The following is a 22,247-nucleotide window of genomic DNA, read 5'->3' as shown; positions in this document are numbered from 1 at the left end:
CCATTGCAGCTACTTAGTTCTGCTGTTGTAATGTGAAAGGAACCATAGGCAATATGTGAAAGAGTGAGCCATGACTGTGTTCTAATACATCTTTATTTATGGACAGAGAAATTTGAATTTTATGTAATTTGACATATCATGAACTACTCTTTTGATTTTTCCCCCCCACCATTTAAAGATGTGAAAATCACCCTTAACTTCTTAGGCCATATAAGAGTAGGCAACGGGATATATTTGTCCCATAGGCATAGTTGTTGACCCCTGGTGCTACTGTAATTGAAACACAGGTTTAAAAATAAAAAGAAATGCTCCCTGAGTAAATCAACAACCTCGGTAGAAATAAAACACTAAAGTGCATTAATTTATATGGCTGTATCATTTATTTGTTCATTTATTGAGAAATTTATGGATATGCATCTGTTGCACATGGCATTTTTCAGTCGTTTGTGTAGAGAAAGGCAGTTATTTTGAAAGTGTTCTTAAAGCAGTCTCTTCTAATATTTGAACATAGTCTTTTGTTACTGACAATATCTTCAGTTACTTATTTCTATCTACTCTTTTCCTAAGGTGATTTCTGCTATTCCTATGCCATTAATTTTCTGATTGCTCCCAAATTTATATTTCCAGGTTATACGTCTGTGAATTCATGTATCCAAATTGATAATTCACTTTGTACTTGCATACCTTATGACATCTCTAAGTTAGCATGTTTAAAATGGAGCTCTTGGTTTTCCTTTCCATGCTATGTCTCTACCAGTTACCCCCAATAAACAGCAGCACCATATAGACACTGCTGAATCCAAAAATATGGGCATCCAGTCTTTTCCCATTTGAAACAACACCTAATTCTGTGGTAAGTCCTATAGCTCCTGTCTCCAAAATATATTTCAACTCTGATCACTTTTCAGTATTTTTATTGAGCTGCCTAGGCCATTAGCATCTTGCCCAGAACAGTGTAATAGCTTCATCATTGTTTTTCCAGCTTCCTTTCCTAGGTTCTTCCTTACATTAGCCACAGGGCAGCCAGAATGATCTTTTAAGAACATAAATTGAATTATATCACTCTCCTGTTAAAACAGTTTTTTATTGCACTTTGGATAAAATTCATGCTACTCACCATGGTTCAAAAGGCATTATATTATTTACCCAGTGTTCACCTCTATGACCTCATCTTCAGCCTTTTTTATCATCACGTGCCATGATGCAGCCATAGAAACCTTCTTTTAATTCTTCTATTAGACCCAAGCACTTTATATCTTTACTTGTACCTTCAACTGCTTGGAATGCTTTACCCCCAGTTCTTCACATGGGTGGCTCTGTTTCATCCTCAGGTCTCAGTTTAAACATTACTTTCTCTAACAGGCCTCTGTATAAAATTAGGGTCCCATCCCAGCAATTTCTACCATAGTCCCATGAGTAAATGTTTGTGAAATGAAGGAATGAATAAAGAACTTAAAGAAAGTATCCATTTATATAATCATGCCATATGTGATTTGAGGGGGAAGATTTAGTGGAAAATCTTTGGGTCGTGGTGTGGCAAAAGGTAAGTAGTGACTTGATCAAGTGGTAAGAGTAAGCATTTATCAGTAATCCAACAATTAAAATAATGAAAGGTAGAAAGGTAAAAAATAATTTTAAGGTCCTGTTGTATAATTGTTCTCTGTCTTAATTCTTAGTAATTTACTCTTTGTAAGTGGTTCTTCAGTACCTTGGCCTCTTAGTTATTTGAATTTCTTTCCTACAGAAATCTTTTCCTCTACCCTGCATCAGCTATATCTTCCCCTGGTCCTATTATTTAATTATGATTCTGACATCTTAATTTCAGACTTCTATTTTCTGCCTACCATCTCTTGTCTTTCTAGCTCATTTTCTTTGGTACTTTCACTCCAACAATCATTCCACATTACTTAGGCCTCTGGTCCATTGTTTCTATATCTGTTCATGATCATTACCTCCTTCATGTCCTCTCTTCCTTCCTTAGAGTGGATTAAATCCCACAATTAATCATTATAATCACTGTCTTGCATATAGTCTCAACTCTTTCTTTATGGATCCTGTATGACAAAAATTCTTATTTTCAATAAATCCAACTCATCTGTTCTGTGCCTTATGGCTGAATATGGCTGCAGGCAAACAAAATCGTGGTATTGGTGTATCTTTAAATTCATGATCATAATCTTTAGAGAGTCTCTTAATGTTGCTAGGCAATCACAGTATATTTACCTGGTTTATCCACACTCCTAAATGGTTATTTTATACTTGTCCTTTCCTTAGACCTTTAAAGCACTTCTCCTTATTCTCACTCTCAGCTTGACTACTTGTTTTGTTTCACTCACAAAACAAAGGCAATACAAGAAAAGTTCTATAAGCTCCCAGCTTCATCTCTGTTTACTTACACACATGCTCTTTTGTTACTCTAGATGGCCTGTCCAGTGTCCTTTCAAAAACCATGGCACCATGTTTGCTTTGGATTACATTCTCTATCTCTTCTGGCTTATTCAAGGACTTCACTCTTAATTTTTCTATGTGTTTCCTGTATCATCAATGTTTTCCTCTAGTAGGTTATTATCTCTAAAAGAATGTAACCATAAAATGATGTTCTTTCTTCCATTTTTCTCTTGATCCCCCTTCCCCTTCCAACAGTTGCTCCATTTCTCTAGTCCCCTTAATAACAAAACTTCCCCCAAAGGCTTGTTTATATTTCTTGTCTCTTTTTCTCCCCAGGCCTCCTGAGCCCAGGCTAGGCAAAGAATTGTTAGTGCTCTTGTCAAAGTACTAATGAAATGATCACATAACTAAATGCAATGGTGATCTTTTCCAATGTAATGATTTTTAAGTGCATGTGTATGTGCAGTTTTATATCTTTAATTGATATCTCCACCTCGGACCTGTTCCCTAAATTCCAGATTGATATATCCAGCTGCTTGTCTTTTTCACTTAAATGCCTAATACACATTTCAAACTTACATGCCCAAAATGGAAGTCCTCATCTTCAGTCTTTCCCATTTCAATTGATAGTAACTTCATTCTTCCAGTTGTTCAGTCTAAAATCTTTAGGGTCATTACTGACTCCTTTCTGTCATAAACCGTATTCAGTGTGTCAAGAAATTCTTTTGGCACTATCTTCAAAATATATCCAGAATCTAGCTATTTTGCATCACTTCTACTATCACACTGACATAAGCCATTATCACCCTTATCTTCATAAAGTCCATTAGCCTTCTGTGTGCTTCTACCCTCCACTGCTAACCCCTTCCCATCTGTTTTCAACATAGCTGACAAAGAAGTTCTTTTTATTTATTTTATTTTATTTTTAAAGATTTTATTTATTTATTTGACAGACAGAGATCACAAGTAGGCATAGAGGCAGGCAGAGAGAGGGAGAGGAGGAAGCAGGCTCCCTGCCGAGAGAGAGCCCGAAGCGGGGCTCGATCCCAGGACCCTGGGATCATGACCTGAGCCGAAGGCAGAGGCTTTAACCCACTGAGCCACCCAGGTGCCCCAAGAAGTTCTTTTTAAATGTGAATCTGATCGTGTCACTCGAGTAGTTTCCTGTTTCATTCAGAGTAAAAGTCAAAGACCATAGCTCAACACATTTCTTATCCCTACTGTGACTGTTCTCTCTCTGACTTACCTCTACCAGTGTTCATTTGACTTCTTGTTACGTTGGATATCAAGTTACATATTCGTTAAGCATCTTGTGGTGTTTTCTTTGCCTGAAATATTGTTTTTCTTTATTTTCTCATGATTTGTTTCATCACCCTTTTGCGTCTTTGCTCAGTTTTCACATTCTCCAAGTAAGCTCCACTCTGATCATCCAGTTTAAAATTACAAAACTTCCTAACCCCATATTCCTTACCCCCCTTCTCTGATCTGTCTTTAGTCCAAGAAATTATCACTTTTTAATATTCAGTGACATAGCTTACTTACCTTATTTATTCCTACTAAAATGTAAAGCTCTATAAGAGAGATCAGGGGATTTAGACTGTTCTGTTTACCACTATATCCTCAGAATTTGGAATAGTCCTGACACAGAATTGGTGGCTCAATAAATATCTGTAGAATAAATATGTATGCCTTGGATTATAATGGAAAGATAAAAAATGTGTTTCTTAATGCATTTTGCTGTCAAAAAAAAAGTTTGAGGGGCACCTGGGAGGCAGAGTCAGTTAACTGTTCAATTCTTGATCTCCGCTCATGTCCTGATCTCACCACGGTTGTGAGTTTGTGCCCTAAGTTGGACTTCACACTGGGTGTGGAGCTTACTTTAAAAAACAAAAAACAACCCCCCCCCAAAAAAAAACGTTTGAACTATGTTAGTTTTTACTGTCAAGTTAGGAATTTGTAAGGTATATAGTAATTTTACAGCCAAAAAATTTAGTGAACTTTTGTATGGTTTTCAAGATGTAACTCAGATGTATTCCAAGAGTAGTTTTTTCACCCTAGATGGGTCATTTTAACAAAAAAATCCTCTGGAGTAAGAGTTAAGTGACCTAGGTAACACTTAACAGAGACCTCATCCAAGTCACCTTACTGCTCAGGCTCCCAACTCCTCATCTATAAAGTCATTGGGTTGAGGTGCTTCCTATGATCTTTTCTAGGTCTTATGATCTCTGACAACCCACATTGCTATTTTTTGCTAAAGTAATCCTGGAATGAAGTGCATATTAGTTTCAAGGATGTACTTCTTCGTGAAGAAATTAATGACTCTCAACTGTGTTCTTATCTATTGTATCTCATCATGAACTAAAGCATTTGTATTTTTTAATGTTCATATTTATGCTTATTTATGGTATATATAGGAGAAACAAGTTACTTGGTTTTAATAGTGCTGCATTATTCTGTTTAGGAAATTGTTATAAGCTTCAAAAAACTACAATACTGAAAAGTTTTAAGAACTTTAGGGGAAAAGTAATGTACCACAACAGTCATTTTTTTGTCTTTTATTTTTCTTTTCCAGACCGTCTTAAAATCGCTACATTTGCCAAAAAACAACAGTCTTTATGTCCTTACACCAGACTTGCCACCACCTTCATCATCTAGTCATACTGGGTAAGGTGTTTACTTTTCCTGAGTATCTGAAATGAATCTTGATTATTAAGTTGCTTTAAGCTGTATATAAGTACCAAAATGAAATCAAATCAAACTCTTATTGAAGCTTTAACTCACCAACAACTACTAACTACATAAACTTTCAGACTATTTGGTTTAGATAGTTTGATTTTAGTGGTGGAATTTTTTTCCAAAGAAAATCTTTTGCAAAACTCGATTATGGGAAAAATAGTCAAAAATGATAGTGTTCTTTTTGATGGGGAAGGATTAGTGTTGGAAGGAAGAGATTGAGAAAATGGAACTCTAGCTTCTCCCATGGCTAAGGCAGGTAAACCTTTGAGGAAAATTCATCAGGCACTGCAGAATACAGCTTGAAAAGCACTGATACAGCATTTCTATTAAGACTTAATCTCTTTTTGGAATAAAGTATCTTGTTCTTTTTTCATTATTCACAGTGAAACTCGGGACATTTATAGAATGGTAAATGATTTTGATATTAAATTATATATGATGTTATTATTGCTAAGTGAAACAAACTGATCTAAAGTACATGATGTTAATGATAGAGTAATAATTTTTGTGAGTGCAGTATCTTTCCAGAACTATGTTTAAGTTGTTTCTAGATTTTTTCCATTTTTATACACATTTACTTCTTTTTTAATACTACTTGGTGATTTTGTTTAGTAGGGAGACCTATGTGCCTAAACTTGGGATATTCTCAAACTTTTCCTACCATATTAAATATTTTATTATTATATAGTAATGTTGGGTCCCCCAATAATGGGTCCCTGGTCAAAGGAGCGAGACTGATATAAAGTGAAGGTCAAGCAAAGCTTTATTTTGCACCAAGCATCAAGAATCAAACCGACCATCAGACAGACAGGTGGGAGCTGCATCTTACAGAGAGGGCGACCCCTCCCTGACTCACAGACTAACTTTTATAGAGCAAAGGCCATGTGGTTGGGCCTGGCCACACACAGGTGGCCAATGAGATTGTAACACACAGAGAAAGCTGCACAGTCATGCTAGATCACACATAAGTGACCAATTGAATTACCATTTACCCTATAGTAGACATTTGAACTAGCCTATCACCTTGGTCAGAATTGGTGCCCAAAAGGCAGGGCCCACACTTCTTAGTAGCTAGGGAAACAGTATGCATGCTCTACTGATTGGCTCTCTCCACCTGACCAGACTCTTTCCTGCATTTGGGCATTATCTCCACCTGACCTGACCCACCCTTGTATTTGGGCTTTGTTACCTGGGACTGGTTTCTCAGTCTTGCTTTGAAGTAAGTTCCCCTGGGGGGTGGGGGCAGGGTCAGTTTAAGTTTTACTGCATAAACAACAAAATGGCTATTCAACCAAGGTAGGGCTGCTCTGGCTAAATAGGTCCTTACAGTTGGAGGAGAAAATTACTGTTTTTCTCTACTATGCTGCTCACAGATCAGTTCTGGCTACCAAATGTATGGGGTTCTTTCCCCCCACACTGGGCAATTCTTCAATAGAAGAGTGATTTTCTACAATTTAAATAAATTCTGATACCAGCTACCTGGAGATAGCATCTAATCCCATAGGTTCAGGGCTCAGTTCCATAAGACTGTTCCCACAATGGACACTATTTCAAGTCGAGGTTGTCTACTGTGCTTCTGAATAACGGGTTATACGTCGGAGGTTCTCATAGCCCCCTTCTTGGGTTTGATAATTTGCTAGAATGGCTCACAGAATTTGGAAGAGTGCTCTAGTTACCATTACCAAATTATTACAAAACACATTTTAAAGAAATAAATGAACAGCCAGATGAACAGGTATATATAGGACAAGATATGGAAGAGTCTTGAGCACAGGAGCTTAAAGTTTGGAGTGCTACCCTCACAGCATGGATGCATTCTTGTTCACCAACTTGGAAGCTCTTTAAAACACTTCCAGAAAAAGTAAAAATAAAACACTTCAGCTAGGGTTTTTTTTTTTTATAGAGGCTTTATTGCATAGGTAGGATTGACTAAATTATTGGCTATTAATAATTAACTCAACATCCAGCCCCTCTGCCCTCCCTACAAATATGGAGGGAGGGAGAATGCAGGTAGCTGAAAGTTCCAGCCCTTTAATTACTTGCTTGCTTTCCCTTGCAACCAGTCCTCATCCTGAGGGTTTTTCTCAAAGTCATTAACTCATGAGCAAACTCTTGTGTGGCTGAAAGGGGATTGTTACAAATAACAATCCTTCCATCTGTAATACTCTTATGATTTAGAAAGTTCCAAGGGTTCTAGGGAGCTCTTGTGGAGGTTGGGGGAGAAGACCAAATGTATATTTCTTATAGATTATGCCATTATAGGTAGATAGTAGCAAAAAAATTAAATTTGGCTTTTACCAAAGTAGAAATCACTGAACTAAAAAAATTAAATCTAATGTAATTATATTTGATAGTCTGTTAATAGTTCATTTTGGGTTAAAAATTTAATCACTGTTAAGGTTAGGTTAAGAATCAGTCACTGTTCATTTTCCATGTTAAGATCACATATTAATGGGAGGTTGAATTTGTATATCATTGCAAACAGCCAAACAGTACTTGTAGTCCTTGTGTTTATAGCAGTGTTGTTATCAATACTACATGAGATTAAGTTAAACAAGGAGTTATTTGTATGGTTCTGTATTTAGTCAGGACATTATTTTTGTAGTTAAAAAACATTTTTTTTTAAGATTTTTTTTATTTATTTGACAGAGAGAGAGATCACAAGTAGGCAGAGAGGCAGGCAGAGAGAGAGAGAGAGAGAAGAGGAAGCAGGCTCCCCACCGAGCAGAGAGCCTGATACGGGGTTGGATCCCAGGACCCTGGGATCATGACCTGAGCTGAAGGCAGAGGCTTTAACCCACTGAGCCACCCAGGTGCCCCTATTTTTGTAGTTTAGTTAACAGAGTGTAATCACTGTCACCCAGTCTGTAGTCCACATAATTATGAGCAGATAGGAGACATTATTGATTATAATCCATTGCTTTTTAGTCTTATGATTAAATTGATTTATTAAAATGTTTTCCTGGGCTAATGGAATTGTTCTTCATTGCCATGTGGCTGACCTTCTTTCCTTTGATTGTCAAATTGCTCAGTTCCTAGGCAAGCAGGGCCCTATAGTGCTTATGAAATGCAGTGTTTTATTGGCAGATGAGTACTTAATACAGCACTAAAGTGGTCTTTATGAATCTCTTCCAAAGTTTCTATTTTAATTCCAGTTAGCCTATGATGTTATGTTAGTTTCAGGTGTACAATGTAGTGATTCAATAATTCCATGCATCACCTGGAGCTAATCACAACTAGTGTGCTCCTTAAGCCCTATCACCTATTTAAGCCATCCTCCTACCCACCTCCTTTCTGATAACCATTAGTTTGTTCTCTACAGTTAAGAGTCTGCTTCTTGGTTTATGTCTCTTTCTCTCTTTTTCTCCTTCGCTCATTTGTTTTGTTTCTTAAATACCACATAGGAGTGAAATCATATGGCATATGTTTTTCTCTGACTGATTCAGTTTGCTTGGCATTATACTCTTTAGCCTCATCACATTGTTGCAAATAGTGATTTCATTTTATTTTATGGCTGAATAATATTTCATTGTGTATATATACTGCATCTTCTTTATTCATCATCAGTGGACACTTTGGCTGTTTCCATATCTTGGCCGTTGTAAATAATGCTGCTATAAATATATAGGTGCATATATCCTTTTGAATTTGTGTTTTTGTATTCTTTGGGTAAATACCCAGTAGTGCAGTTGCTGGATCACAGAGTAATTCTATTTTTAATGTTTTGAGGAATGTCCATACTGTTTTCAGAGTGGCTGCACCAGTTTGCATTCCCACTAACAGTGCAAGAGGGTTCTTTGTTCTCCACATTCCTGTTAACACTTGTTGCTCGTGTTTTTTGATTTTTAGCCATTCTGACAAGTGTGAGGTGATATCATATGGTGATTTAGATTTGTTCTTCCCTGATGTTGAGCATCTTTTCGTGTGTCTGCTGGCCATCTGTATATCTTCTTTGGAGAAATGTCTGGTGTTTGGGTGTTGAGTTGTACAAGTTCTTTATATTTAGGACACTAAGCCTTCATTGGATAATGTCATTTGCAAATAGTTCCTCACATTCTGTAAGTTTGCCTTTTGGTTTTATTGATTGTTTCCTTCACTCTGCAGAAACTTTTCATATTGATGCAATCCCAATAGTTTATTTTTATATTTGATTCTCTTGCCTCAGGACACATACCTAGAAAAAAGTTGCAATGGTTAATGTCAGAGAAGTTATTGCCTGTATTATCTTCTAGGATTTTTATGGTTCTAGGTCTCACATTTAGGTCTTTTATCCATTTTGAATTTATTTTTCTGTATAATGTAGAAAAGTGGTTCAGTTTCCTTTGCATATTGCCATTCAGCTTTCCCAGCAATATTTTTGAAGAGACTGTCTTTCTCATTGGATATTCTTTCCTGCTTTGCCAAAGATTAATTGACCATGGAGCTGTGGATTTATTTCTGGGTTTTCTGTTCTGTTCCATTGATCTGTGTCTTTTTTTTCTCAGTAACATACTCTTTTGATTACTACAGCATTGTAAAATAATTTGAATTCTGGAATTGTGATGTCCCTAGATTTGCTTTTCCTTTTCAAGGTTGCTATGGCTCTTCAGGCCTTTTGTGGTTCCATATAAATTTTAGAATTGTTTGTTCCAATTCTGTGAAAAATGCCTGTGGTATTCTGATAGGGATTACATTAAATGTGTAGATTGCTCTGGTTAGTATAGACATTTTATTTATTTATTTTTTAAGATTTTATTTATTTGACACAGAGAGAGGAAGAGATCAGCAAGAGAGGGAATACAAGCAGGGGGAATTGGAGAGGGACAAGCAAACTCCCCTCTGAGCAGGGAGCTTGATGTGGGGCTGGATCCCAGGACACTGGGATCATGACCTGCGCTGAAGCAGAGCCACCCAGTTACCCCCTGGTATAGACTTTTTAACAGTATTTATTCTTCTAATCCATGAGCATGGAATGTCTTCTCATTTCTTTTGTCATCTTTAATTTCTTTCATCAGTGTTTTATAGTTTTCAGAATACAGGTCTCTCAGCTGTTTGGTTAGGTTTATTCCTAGGTATCTTGCTATTTTTGGTACAACTGTAGATGGGATTATTTTTTAAATTTCTTTTTCTGCTGCTTCAGTATTGGAATATAGAAGTGCAGCAGATTTCTGTAGATTGAATTTGTATCCTGCAACTTACTGAATTTTTGTATCAGTTCTAGGAGTCTTTTGGGTTTTCTTTATATAGTATCATTCATATACATAGTGAGCATTTTACTTCTTGCTGATCTGGATGCGCTGTATTTATTTTTGTTGTCTGATTGCTGTGGCTAAGACTTTGAGCACTGTGTTGAATAGAAGTGGTGAGAGTGTGCATCCTTGTCTTTTTTTCTGACTTTAGGGGAAAGGCTCTCAGTTTTTCCCCATTGAGGATGATGTTAGCTGTGGTTTTGTTCTATAAGGCCTTTTGTATGTTCTCTCTAAACCTATTTTTTGAGGGTTGGTTTTTTTGTTTTGTTTTTTTAAGATTTTATTTATCCATTTGACAGGCAGGATCCCAGGACCCGGGGATCATGAGCTGAGCTGAAGGCAGAGGCCTTAACTCCTTGAGCCACACTGGATCATTGAAATTATCCTATGGTTCTTATCCTTTCTCTTATTGATATGGTGTATCAAGTTGATTAATTTGGAAATTTTGAACCATCCTTGCAGTCCAAGAATGAATCCTACTTGATCGTGGTGAATGACATTTGTAATGTATTGTTGGATTTGGTCTGCTAGTATCTTTTTGAGGATTTTTGTATCTATGTTCATCAGAGATATTGGCCAGTAGTTTTCTCTCTCTCTCTTTCTCTTTTTTGGTTTTTTTTTTTTAAAGATTTTATTTATTTATTTATTTATTTGACAGAGAGAGAGAGAGAGAGAGAGAGAGAGAGAGCAAGAGCACAAGCTGTCAGAGAGGCAGGCAGAGGCAGAGAGAGAAGCAGGCTACCCACTGAGCAAGAAGTCCGATGCGGGGCTTGATCCCAGGACCCTGAGATCATGACCCGAGCCTAAGGCATCGACTTAACCCACTGAGCCACCCAGGCACCCCTTTGGTGTGGTATTTTTATCTGGCTTTGGTATCAGGGTAAAGCTGGTGGCCTCATATAATGAATTTAGAAATTTTCCTTCCATTTCTCTTTTTTTGGAGTAGTTTAAGGATGGGTTATTAGCTCTTCTTCAAATGTTTGGTAGAATTTGCCTTGGAAGCCGTCTGGTCCTAGACTTTTGTTTGTTGTGAGTTTTTTGATTACTGATTCAATTTCATTACTGGTAATCAGTCTGCTCGAATTTTCTATTTCTCTTGTTTAAGTTTTGGTAGGTTATTTGTTTTTAGGAATTTATCCATTTCTTCTAGGATATCCAATTTGTAAGCATGTAGTTTTTATAATATTCTCTTATAATTGTTTATATTTCTGTAGTCTTCATTATTTCTCCTCTCTCACTTGTGATTTAATTTATTTGGGTCCTTTTTTTCCTTGATGAGTCTGGCTAGAGGCCTATCAGTTTTACTGATTTTTTTCCAAAGAACCAGCTCCTGGTTTCATTGATCTTTTCTGTTGTTTTTTAAGTTTATATATCATTTATTTGTTCTTATCTTTATTATTTCCTTCATTTTGTTGGCATTAGGTTTTGTTTTTTGCTCTTCTTCTAGCTCCTTTAGATCTAAAGTTGAATCATTTACTGGAGATTTTTCTTGCTTCCTGAGGTAGGTATGTATTGCTGTGAACTTCCTCTTAGAACCATTTTTGCTGTATCCCAAAGGTTTTGAACCATTGTGTTTTCATTTTCATTTGTTTCCATGTACTTTTTAAAAATTTCTTTTTACTTCTTCGTTGACCCGTTCATTGTTTAGTATCATGTTATTTAACCTCCATGTATTTGTGGTCTTTCCAGATTTTTTCTTGTGGTTGACTTCTTTTTTTTTTTTTTTTTTTTTTTTTTTTTTTTTTTTTTTTTTTTTTATAATACAAACAGTTGCTCTTTATTAATAACTTCAACCAAGTTCAAAAAATATGTCATATTTTCTCCAAAAATTTTATATCATCTGATAGGTCAGATATATATATAAAATTACATTTAAAGTTTTAAAAATATCAGCAAATATTTTCATTTAAATGCAAATTTCAAAGAAAAGCTACTTTTCCAAACATGACTTTTTTATCTTATTTTTTTTTTTTTTTTTTTTTTTTTATTTTTTATTTTTTATAAACATATATTTTTTATATACATATATTTTTATCCCCAGGTCTGTGAATCACCAGGTTTACACACTTCACAGCACTCACCAAATCACATACCCTCCCCAATGTCCATAATCCCACCCCCTTCTCCCCAGCCCCCTCCCCCCGGCAACCCTCAGTTTGTTTTGTGAGATTAAGAGTCACTTATGGTTTGTCTCCCTCCCAATCCCATCTTGTTTCATTTATTCTTCTACCCACTTAAGCCTCCATGTTGCATCACCACTTCCTCATATCAGGGAGATCATATGATAGTTGTCTTTCTCTGCTTGACTTATTTCGCTAAGCATGATACGCTCTAGTTCCATCCATGTTGTTGCAAATGGCAAGATTTCATTTCTTTTGATGGCTGCATAGTATTCCATTGTGTATATATACCACATCTTCTTGATCCATTCATCTGTTGATGGACATCTAGGTTCTTTCCATAGTTTGGCTATTGTGGACATTGCTGCTATAAAACATTCGGGTGCATGTGTCCCTTTGGATCACTACATTTGTATCTTTAGGGTAAATACCCAATAGTGCAATTGCTGGGTCATAGGGCAGTTCTATTTTCAACATTTTGAGGAACCTCCCATGCTGTTTTCCAGAGTGGCTGCACCAGCTTGCATTCCCACCAACAGTGTAGGAGGGTTCCCCTTTCTCCGCATCCTCGCCAGCATCTGTCATTTCCTGACTTGTTTGATTTTAGCCATTCTGACTGGTGTGAGGTGATATCTCATTGTGGTTTTGATTTGTATTTCCCTGATGCCAAGTGATATGGAGCACTTTTTCATGTGTCTGTTGGCCATCTGGATGTCTTCTTTGCAGAAATGTCTGTTCATGTCTTCTGCCCATTTCTTGATTGGATTATTTGTTCTTTGGGTGTTGAGTTTGCTAAGTTCTTTATAGATTCTGGACACTAGTCCTTTATCTGATATGTCGTTTGCAAATATCTTCTCCCATTCTGTCAGTTGTCTTTGATTTTGTTAACTGTTTCCTTTGCTGTGCAAAAGCTTTTGATCTTGATGAAATCCCAGTAGTTCATTTTTTCCCTTGCTTCCCTTGCCTTTTGCGTTGTTCCTAGGAAGATGTTGCTGCGGCAGAGGTCGAAGAGGTTGCTGCCCGTGTTTCTCCTCAAGGATTTTGATGGATTCCTTTCGTACATTGAGGTCCTTCATCCATTTTGAGTCTATTTTTGTGTGTGGTGTAAGGAAATGGTCCAATTTCATTTTTCTGCATGTGGCTGTCCAATTTTCCCAGCACCATTTATTGAAAAGGCTGTCTTTTTTTTCCATTGGACATTCTTTCCTCCTGCTTTGTCGAAGATTAGTTGACCATAGAGTTGAGGGTCTATTTCTGGGCTCTCTATTCTGTTCCATTGATCTATGTGTCTGTTTTTGTGCCAGTACCATGCTGTCTTGATGATGACAGCTTTGTAATAGAGCTTGAAGTCCGGAATTGTGATGCCACCAACGTTGGCTTTTCTTTTTCAATATCCCTTTGGCTATTCGAGGTCTTTTCTGGTTCCATATAAATTTTAGAATTATTTGTTCCATTTCTTTGAAAAAGATGGATGGTACTTTGATAGGAATTGCATTAAATGTGTAGATTGCTTTAGGTAGCATAGACATTTTCACAATATTTATTCTTCCAATCCAGGAGCATGGAACATTTTTCCATTTCTTTGTGTCTTCCTCAATTTCTTTCATGAGTACTTTATAGTTTTCTGAGTATAGATTCTGTGTCTCTTTGGTTAGGTTTATTCCTAGGTATCTTATGGTTTTGGATGCAATTGTAAATGGGATTGACTCCTTAATATCTCTTTCTTCTGTCTTGCTGCTTTGGTGTAGAGAAATGCAACTGATTTCTGTGCATTGATTTTATATCCTGACACTTTACTGAATTCCTGTATAAGTTCTAGCAGTTTTGGAGTGGAGTCTTTTGGGTTTTCCACATATAGTATCATCATCTGCGAAGAGTGATAATTTGACTTCTTCTTTGCCGAGTTGGATGCCTTTAATTTCCTTTTGTTGTCTGATTGCTGAGGCTAGGACCTCTAGTACGATGTTGAATAGCAGTGGTGATAATGGACATCCCTGCCGTGTTCCTGACCTTAGCGGAAAAGCTTTCAGTTTTTCTCCATTGAGAATGATATTTGCGGTGGGTTTTTCATAGATGGCTTTGATGATATTGAGGTATGTGCCCTCTATCCCTACACTTTGAAGAGTTTTGATCAGGAAGGGATGTTGTACTTTGTCAAATGCTTTTTCAGCATCTATTGAGAGTATCATATGGTTCTTGTTCTTACTTTTATTGATGTGTTGTATCACATTGACTGATTTGCGGATGTTGAACCAACCTTGCAGCCCTGGAATAAATCCCACTTGGTCGTGGTGAATAATCTTTTTAATGTACTGTTGAATCCGATTGGCTAGTATTTTGTTGAGTATTTTCGCATCTGTGTTCATCAAGGATATCGGTCTATAGCTCTCTTTTTTTGGTGGGATCCTTGTCTGGTTTTTGGGATCAAGGTGATGCTGGCCTCATAAAATGAGTTTGGAAGTTTTCCTTCCATTTCTATTTTTTGGAAAACAGTTTCAGGAGAATAGGAATTAGTTCTTCTTTAAATGTTTGGTAGAATTCCCCCGGGAAGCCGTCTGGCCCTGGGCTTTTGTTTGTTTGGAGATTTTTAATGACTGTTTCAATCTCCTTACTGGTTATGGGTCTGTTCAGGCTTTCTATTTCTTCATGGTTCAGTTGTGGTAGTTTATATGTTTCTAGGAATGCATCCATTTCTTCCAGATTGTCAAATTTATTGCCGTAGAGTTGCTCATAGTATGTTCTTATAATAGTTTGTATTTCCTTGGTGTTAGTTGTGATCTCTCCTCTTTCATTCATGATTTTATTTATTTGGGTCCTTTCTCTTTTCTTTTTGATAAGTCGGGCCAGGGGTTTATCAATTTTATTAATTCTTTCAAAGAACCAGCTCCTAGTTTCGTTGATTTGTTCTATTGTTTTTTTTGGTTTCTATTTCATTGATTTCTGCTCTGATCTTTATGATTTCTCTTCTCCTGCTGGGCTTAGGGTTTCTTTCTTGTTCCTTTCTCCAGCTCCTTTAGGTGTAGGGTTAGGTTGTGTACCTGAGACCTTTCTTGTTTCTTGAGAAAGGCTTGTACCGCTATATATTTTCCTCTCAGGACTGCCTTTGTTGTGTCCCACAGATTTTGAACCGTTGTATTTTCATTATCATTTGTTTCCATGATTTTTTTCAATTCTTCTTTAATTTCCCGGTTGACCCATTCATTCTTTAGAAGGATACTCTTTAGTCTCCATGTATTTGGGTTCTTTCCAAACTTCCTTTTGTGGTTGAGTTCTAGCTTTAGAGCATTGTGGTCTGAAAATATGCAGGGAATGATCCCAATCTTTTGATACCGGTTGAGTCCTGATTTAGGACCGAGGATGTGATCTATTCTGGAGAATGTACCATGTGCACTAGAGAAGAATGTGTATTCTGTTGCTTTGGGATGAAATATTCTGAATATATCTGTGATGTCCATCTGGTCCAGTGTGTCATTTAAGGCCTTTATTTCCTTGCTGATCTTTTGCTTGGATGACCTGTCCATTTCAGTGAGGGGAATATTAAAGTCCCCTACTATTATTGTATTGTTGTTTATGTGTTTCTTTGATTTTGTTATTAATTGGTTTATATAGTTGGCTGCTCCCACGTTGGGGGCATAGATATTTAAAATTGTTAAATCTTCTTGTTGGACAGACCCTTTGAGTATGATATAGTGTCCTTCCTCATCTCTTATTACAGTCTTTGGCTTAAAATCTAATTGATCTGATATAAGGATTGCCACTCCTGCTTTCTTCTGATGGTCCATTAGCATGGTAAAATTCTTTTCCACCCCCTCACTTTAAATCTGGAGGTGTCTTCGGGCTTAAAATGTGTTTCTTGGAGGCAACATATAGATGGGTTTTGTTTTTTTATCCATTCTGATACCCTGTGTCTTTTGACAGGGGCATTTAGCCCATTCACATTCAGGGTAACTATTGAGAGATATGAATTTAGTGCCATTGTATTGCCTGTAAGGTGACTGTTACTGTATATGGTCTCTGTTCCTTTCTGATCTACCACTTGTAGGCTCTCTCTTTGCTTAGAGGACCCCTTTCAATATTTCCTGTAGAGCTGGTTTGGTATTTGCAAATTCTTTCAGTTGTTGTTTGTCCTGGAAGCTTTTAATCTCTCCTTCTATTTTCAATGATAGCCTAGCTGGATATAGTATTCTTGGCTGCATGTTTTTCTCGTTTAGTGCTCTGAAAATATCATGCCAGCTCTTTCTGGCCTGCCAGGTCTCTGTGGATAAGTCAGCTGCCAATCTAATATTTTTACCATTGTATGTTACAGACTTCTTTTCCCGGGCTGCTTTCAGGATTTTCTCTTTGTCATTGAGACTTGTAAATTTTACTATTATGTGACGGGGTGTGGGCCTATTCTTATTTATTTTGAGGGGCATTCTCTGAACCTCCTGAATTTTGATGCTTGTTCCCTTTGCCATATTGGGGAAATTCTCCCCAATAATTCTCTCCAGTATACCTTCTGCTCCCCTCTCACTTTCTTCTTCTTCTGGAATCCCAATTATTCTAATGTTGTTTCGTCTTATGGTGTCACTTATTTCTCGAATTCTCCCCTCGTGGTCCAGTAGCTGTTTGTCCCTCTTTTGATCAGCTTCTTTATTCTCTGTCATTTGGTCTTCTATATCACTAATTCTTTCTTCTGCCTCATTTATCCTAGCAGTGAGAGCCTCCATTTTTGATTGCACCTCATTAATAGCTTTTTTGATTTCAACTTGGTTAGATTTTAGTTCTTTTATTTCTTCTCCAGAAAGGGCTTTTTATATCTCTCGAGAGGGTTTCTCTAATATCTTCCATGCCTTTTTCGAGCCCGGCTAGAACCTTGAGAATTGTCATTCTGAACTCTAGATCTGACATATTACCGATGTCTGTATTGATTAGGTCCCTAGCCTTCGGTACTGCCTCTTGTTCTTTTTTTTTTGTGGTGAATTTTTACGTCTTGTCATTTTGTCCAGATAAGAGTAAATGAAGGGGCAAGTAAAATACTAAAAGGGTGGCAACAACCCCAGGAAAATATGCTTTAGCCAAATTAGAAGAGATCCAAAATCGTGAGTGGGGAGAAAGGGGGATAAAAAGAGGTTCAAAAAGGAGAGAAAGAAAAAAAAAAAAAAAAAAAAAAAAAAAAAAAAAAGAATTTTTTTTTTTTTTTAAAAAAGAAAACACCTAAGAAAAATGTAAAAATATATATATATATATTAGATAAACTAGTAAAAAATCGTTAAAAAAGAAAAAGGTAACAGTTAAAAAAAATAAAATTTTACCCGAAGGCGAGAAAAAAAAAAAAAAATGAAAAAGAAAAAATTAAATTAACTGCAAGACTAAAAAAAATCACAGGAAAAAAGCCATGAGTTCCGTGCTTGGCTTTCTCCTCCTCTGGAATTCTGCTGCTCTCCTTGGTATTGAAACCGCACTCCTTGGTAGGTGAACTTGGTCTCGGCTGGATTTCTTGTTGATCTTCTGGGGGAGGGGCCTGGTGTAGTGATTCTCAAGTGTCTTTGCCCCAGGCGGAATTACACCGCCCTTACCCGGGGCTGGGGTGAGTAATCCGCTCGGGTTTGCTTTCAGGAGCTTTTGTTACCTGAGCGCTTTCCGTAGAGTTCCGGAGGACGGGAATACAAATGGCGGCCTCCTGGTCTCCGGCCCGGAGGAGCCGAGAGTCCAGGGCCCCACTCCTCTGTGCGCCCTCAGAGAACAGCGCCCAGTTACTCCCGTCTGCCTGACCTCCGGCCGCGCTCCGAGCTCACCGAGCCTGCGACCGGTTTCAAGGTAACACGGAGCTGCGAGCTTACTGTCGGCTCTGTCTCTGTAGCCGGCTTTCCCGTTCCAATACCCGCAAGCTCTGCGACACTCAGACACCCCCGATCCTTCTGTGACCCTGCGGGACCTGAGGCCACGCTGACCCCGCGTGGGCTTCGCCCCGGTTTAGCCTCTGGAGCGATGTCCCTCCGCGGAACAGACTTTTAAAAGTCCTGATTTTGTGCGCGGTTGCTCCGCCGCTTGCCGGGAGCCGGCCCCTCCCCCCGGGGTCTATCTTCCCGTCGCTTTGGATTCACTTCTCCGCCGGTCCTACCTTTCAGAAAGTGGTTGTTTTTCTGTTTCCAGAATTGCTGTTCTTCTTCTCTTCGATCTGCCGATGGATTTTCAGGTGTTTGCAATCTTTAGATAAGCTATCTAGCTGATCTCCGGCTAGCTGAAGCAGTCTCAGCTTGCTACTTCTCCACCATCTTGACTCCTCCCCTGTGGTTGACTTCTAGTTTCATAGTCATGTGGTCAGAAAAGATGCACGGTATGACTTGTTTTTAAATTTGACGTGGCCCGTTTGTTTTGCCTAATATGTGATTTATGCTGGACAGTGTTCCATGTGCACTTGAAAAGAATGTCTATTCTGCTGTTTTAGGATGAAATGGTCTAAATATATCCATTAAATCCCTCTGGTCCAGTGTGTCATTCAAAGCCATTGTTTCCTTGCTGATAATCTGTTCAGATGATCTGTCCATTGACGTTAAGTGGGGTGTTAAAGTCTCCTACTATTATTGTATTTTTATTGATCAATTCCTTTATGTTTGTTATTGTATTTGGGTGCTCTCATATTGGGTACATAAATATTTGTATTTGTTTTATCTTCTTATTTGATTGTCCCCTTTATTATATAGTGTCCTCCTTTATCTCTTGCTACAGTCTTTGTTTTAAAGGCTATTTTGTTTGATATAAGTATTGCTACTGTGGCTTTCTTTTGACATTGACTTTCATGATAAATGTTTTTCCATCCCCTCACTTTCAGTGTTTGAGCATCTTTAGGTCTAAAATGAGTCTCTTCCAGGCATCCTATAAATGGGTCACTTTTTTTTAATCCATTCCATCACCCTTTATCTTTTGATTGGAGCATTTACTCCACTTACATGTTGTCATTTTGTTACTTGTTTTATGGGTGTTTCTGAAGATTTTCTCTGATCCTTTCTTGTCTTTCTTTCATGGTTTTCTTTAGTGATATATTTGGATTTCTTTCTCTTTATTCTTTGCATATATATTAGTACTTTTTGATTTGTGGTTACCATTAGCTTTATATACAACGTCTTCTTCATACAGCAATCTATATTAAGTTGATCATCATTTAAGTTTGAACTCATTTTTTTACTCCTCCCCACATTTGAGGTATATGGTGTTATATATGTCATGTATATAACAGCATATACATGACATTCTATTATATTAATGAGTTCCTTGACTGGCTTTTTACAGAAATATTCATTTTTACTACTTTTCTGTTTCCTGCTGTTATATTGTCACTTTAGGTCTCTCCTTTCCACTCAGAGTCCCTTCTAATATTTCTTGCAGGCTGGCTTAGTGATCTTGAACTCCTTTCATTTTAGTTTTTCTGGGAAACTCTTATTTATTTACTTTTTTAAAAAGATTTTATTTATTTATTTGACAGACAGAGATCACAAGTAGGCAGAGAGGCAGGCAGAGAGAGAGGAGGAAGCAGGCTCCCTGCTGAGCAGAGAGCTCCATGCGGGGCTCGATCCCAGGACTTGAGATCATGACCCGAGTCGAAGGCAGAGGCTTAAACCACTGAGCCACCCAGGCGCCCCTCTGGGAAACTCTTATATCTCCTATTTGATGATAGCCTTCTTGGGTAGAGTATTCTTGGCTGCAGATTTTTTCCATTCAGCACTTTCAAATGTATTATGCCACTCTCTTCTGGTTTAGAAAGTTTCAGCTGAAAAATCCCCTGTTGGCCTTATGGGTTTTCCCATGTAAATTATTGTCTTCTTTTTCTTGCTGCTTTTAAAAACTTTCTTCATTACTATATTTCGCCATAGTTTAATTATGTGTTGGTGTGAATCTGCTTTTATTGACTTTAATGGGGGTTTTCTGTGCCTCTCCTGTTTCTTTCCCCAGATAAGGGATGTTTACTCAGCCTTTTTAAAAAAAATTATTTATTTATTTATTTATTTGAGAGAAAGATGGCGAGAGAGAGATTATGAGCAGGGACAGAGGGAGAAAGAGAGGCAGTAGCAGGCCTCCCACTGAACAGGGAGCCTGACATGTGGAGTTCAATCCCTGGAACCTGGGATCATGACTTGAAGGCAGACGTTTAACTGACTGAGCCACCCAAGCACCTCTGTTTTCAACTATCATTTCTTCAAATAATTTCTCTAGCCTCTTTTCTCTTTTCTTCTTCTGGGACTCCTGTATACAAATGTTATTACATTTGATTTAGTCACTGAGTTCCCCAAGTCTTTTCTTATTTTGTGTAATTTTTTTTCTCTCTTTTGTTTGGCTTGATTACTTTTTATTACTCTTGTCTTCTAGGTCATTAATTTGTTCCTCTGCTTCTCCCAGAAGCTGTTCATTGCTATTCATCCCATGAAGTATATTTCTCATTTTGTTTATTGATCACTTTATCTCTGTTATGTTATTACTTATCTCTGTGTTAAAGATCTCATTTATGTCCTCCGTCTTTTCTGAACCCCAGAGTGTATCCTTATGATCACTACCTTATATTCTCTACCAGGCATGTTACTTTTATCCGTTTCACCTAGATCTCTGGCTCTGGCCTTGTCCTGTTCTTTAATTTGGGATAAATATTTCTGTCTTCTCATTTTGTCTAAGTCTCTGTGCCTGTTCTTATGTGTTAGGAGTAATCAGTATCTGCTGTTCTTGAAGGTAATGGCTTTATTAAGAAGCCCTCTAATGCCATGAGGTGTTTTCTCTCCTGTTCCCCAGGGCCTGCCACTTGCAGAAGTGTCTCCATTGTGTGCTGGCTGTGCTCTGTTGTTTTGTCCTGCCTGCTTTATCTTCAGGTCAGTCCTCTGTAGAGGCTCTCTTTGCCTGTTGTGGGCAGTGTTTGGTCCTTGGCCTGAATGTAGCACTTTTAAATGAGGTGTGCCCTGGTATATTTGTGAAATGAGACCTGTCACCACCACTATGGAACTGAGGCTCCACAGAACTCCCATGTTTGGAGACACGTTGTGAGCACAGGTTTGGGCTGGTCTTCTGGAGCTGGAAACTGCCACACTGGACTGATGCAAGCATGATGGGGAAGGGTGATTATTCTGGAGCATGGGAGGGGTGTGGCTTGGTGTAATCAAGTTAGGTAGCAAGTGTCCATGCTGTGCTGGTTCCTGCAGGTGGCCCTGTGGTCATGCTGAGGGGCAGGTAGTGAAATGGTGCTGGCCAGTTCCTTTGTTCTGGAGTCACCTTTCCATGAATGCTCCTTCTCTGGGATGCTCTCCAAAATGAGCAAATAGCCTACCCACTGTGTCCCCCAGGAGCTCTTCAGATCTCTGTTTCTACTCTTTGCCCTTGGGTTGTTTGCCTGCTTTCTTTCCAAGAGTAGCTTAATGCCCTCTGGGTTCTATTCTAGCCAAGTCTGTGGACCCTTAAAACTCTAGGCTTTAGGTCCCACTTGTTGCAAGAAGTCATGACATGAAATTTGGCCCTTCTTGCTTTCCCAGCCATCTGCTATGGGGATTGATTTTCCTCTTTTGCTCTCCTGTGTGCTAGTCACCCTTCTCCAGGACCCAGGCTCCCTCCTGAAATATGGTGGCCACAGTCTGTTTTTCTCCCAAACTGTATCTCCACACTTCCTACCTTCTTTGATGTAACCTCTTCTCTACCTTTAGTTGTTGAGTTTTTTCTCCCAGTCTTCAGATGAATTTCTGGGGTTAGAATGATTTGATAATTATCTCGTTGTATTCCTGGGAAAAGGCAAGCCTAAGGTCCTTTTACTCTGCCACGA

At 38.0% G+C, this 22,247-nt stretch overlaps 1 protein-coding gene across 1 annotated transcript in view; it reads left to right on the top strand.

Annotated features, from left to right (window-relative positions):
* FAF1 (Fas associated factor 1) overlaps positions 1-22,247 on the top strand; it is a 480,711-nt gene that overhangs the window by 177,076 nt on the left and 281,388 nt on the right. Inside the window, exon 6 of the mRNA XM_045064498.1 lies at positions 4,961-5,052. Within this exon, the coding sequence (XP_044920433.1) occupies positions 4,961-5,052 (92 nt within the window). The remainder of the gene's footprint in view (positions 1-4,960; positions 5,053-22,247) is intronic.

The sequence above is a fragment of the Mustela putorius genome, unplaced genomic scaffold, assembly GCF_011764305.1.
Source record: "Mustela putorius furo isolate JIRA1106 unplaced genomic scaffold, ASM1176430v1.1 tig00003853_pilon_pilon_pilon, whole genome shotgun sequence".
In the NCBI taxonomy this organism is placed as follows: Eukaryota; Metazoa; Chordata; class Mammalia; order Carnivora; family Mustelidae; genus Mustela; species Mustela putorius.
This window is presented reverse-complemented; position numbering and strand designations above follow the sequence as displayed.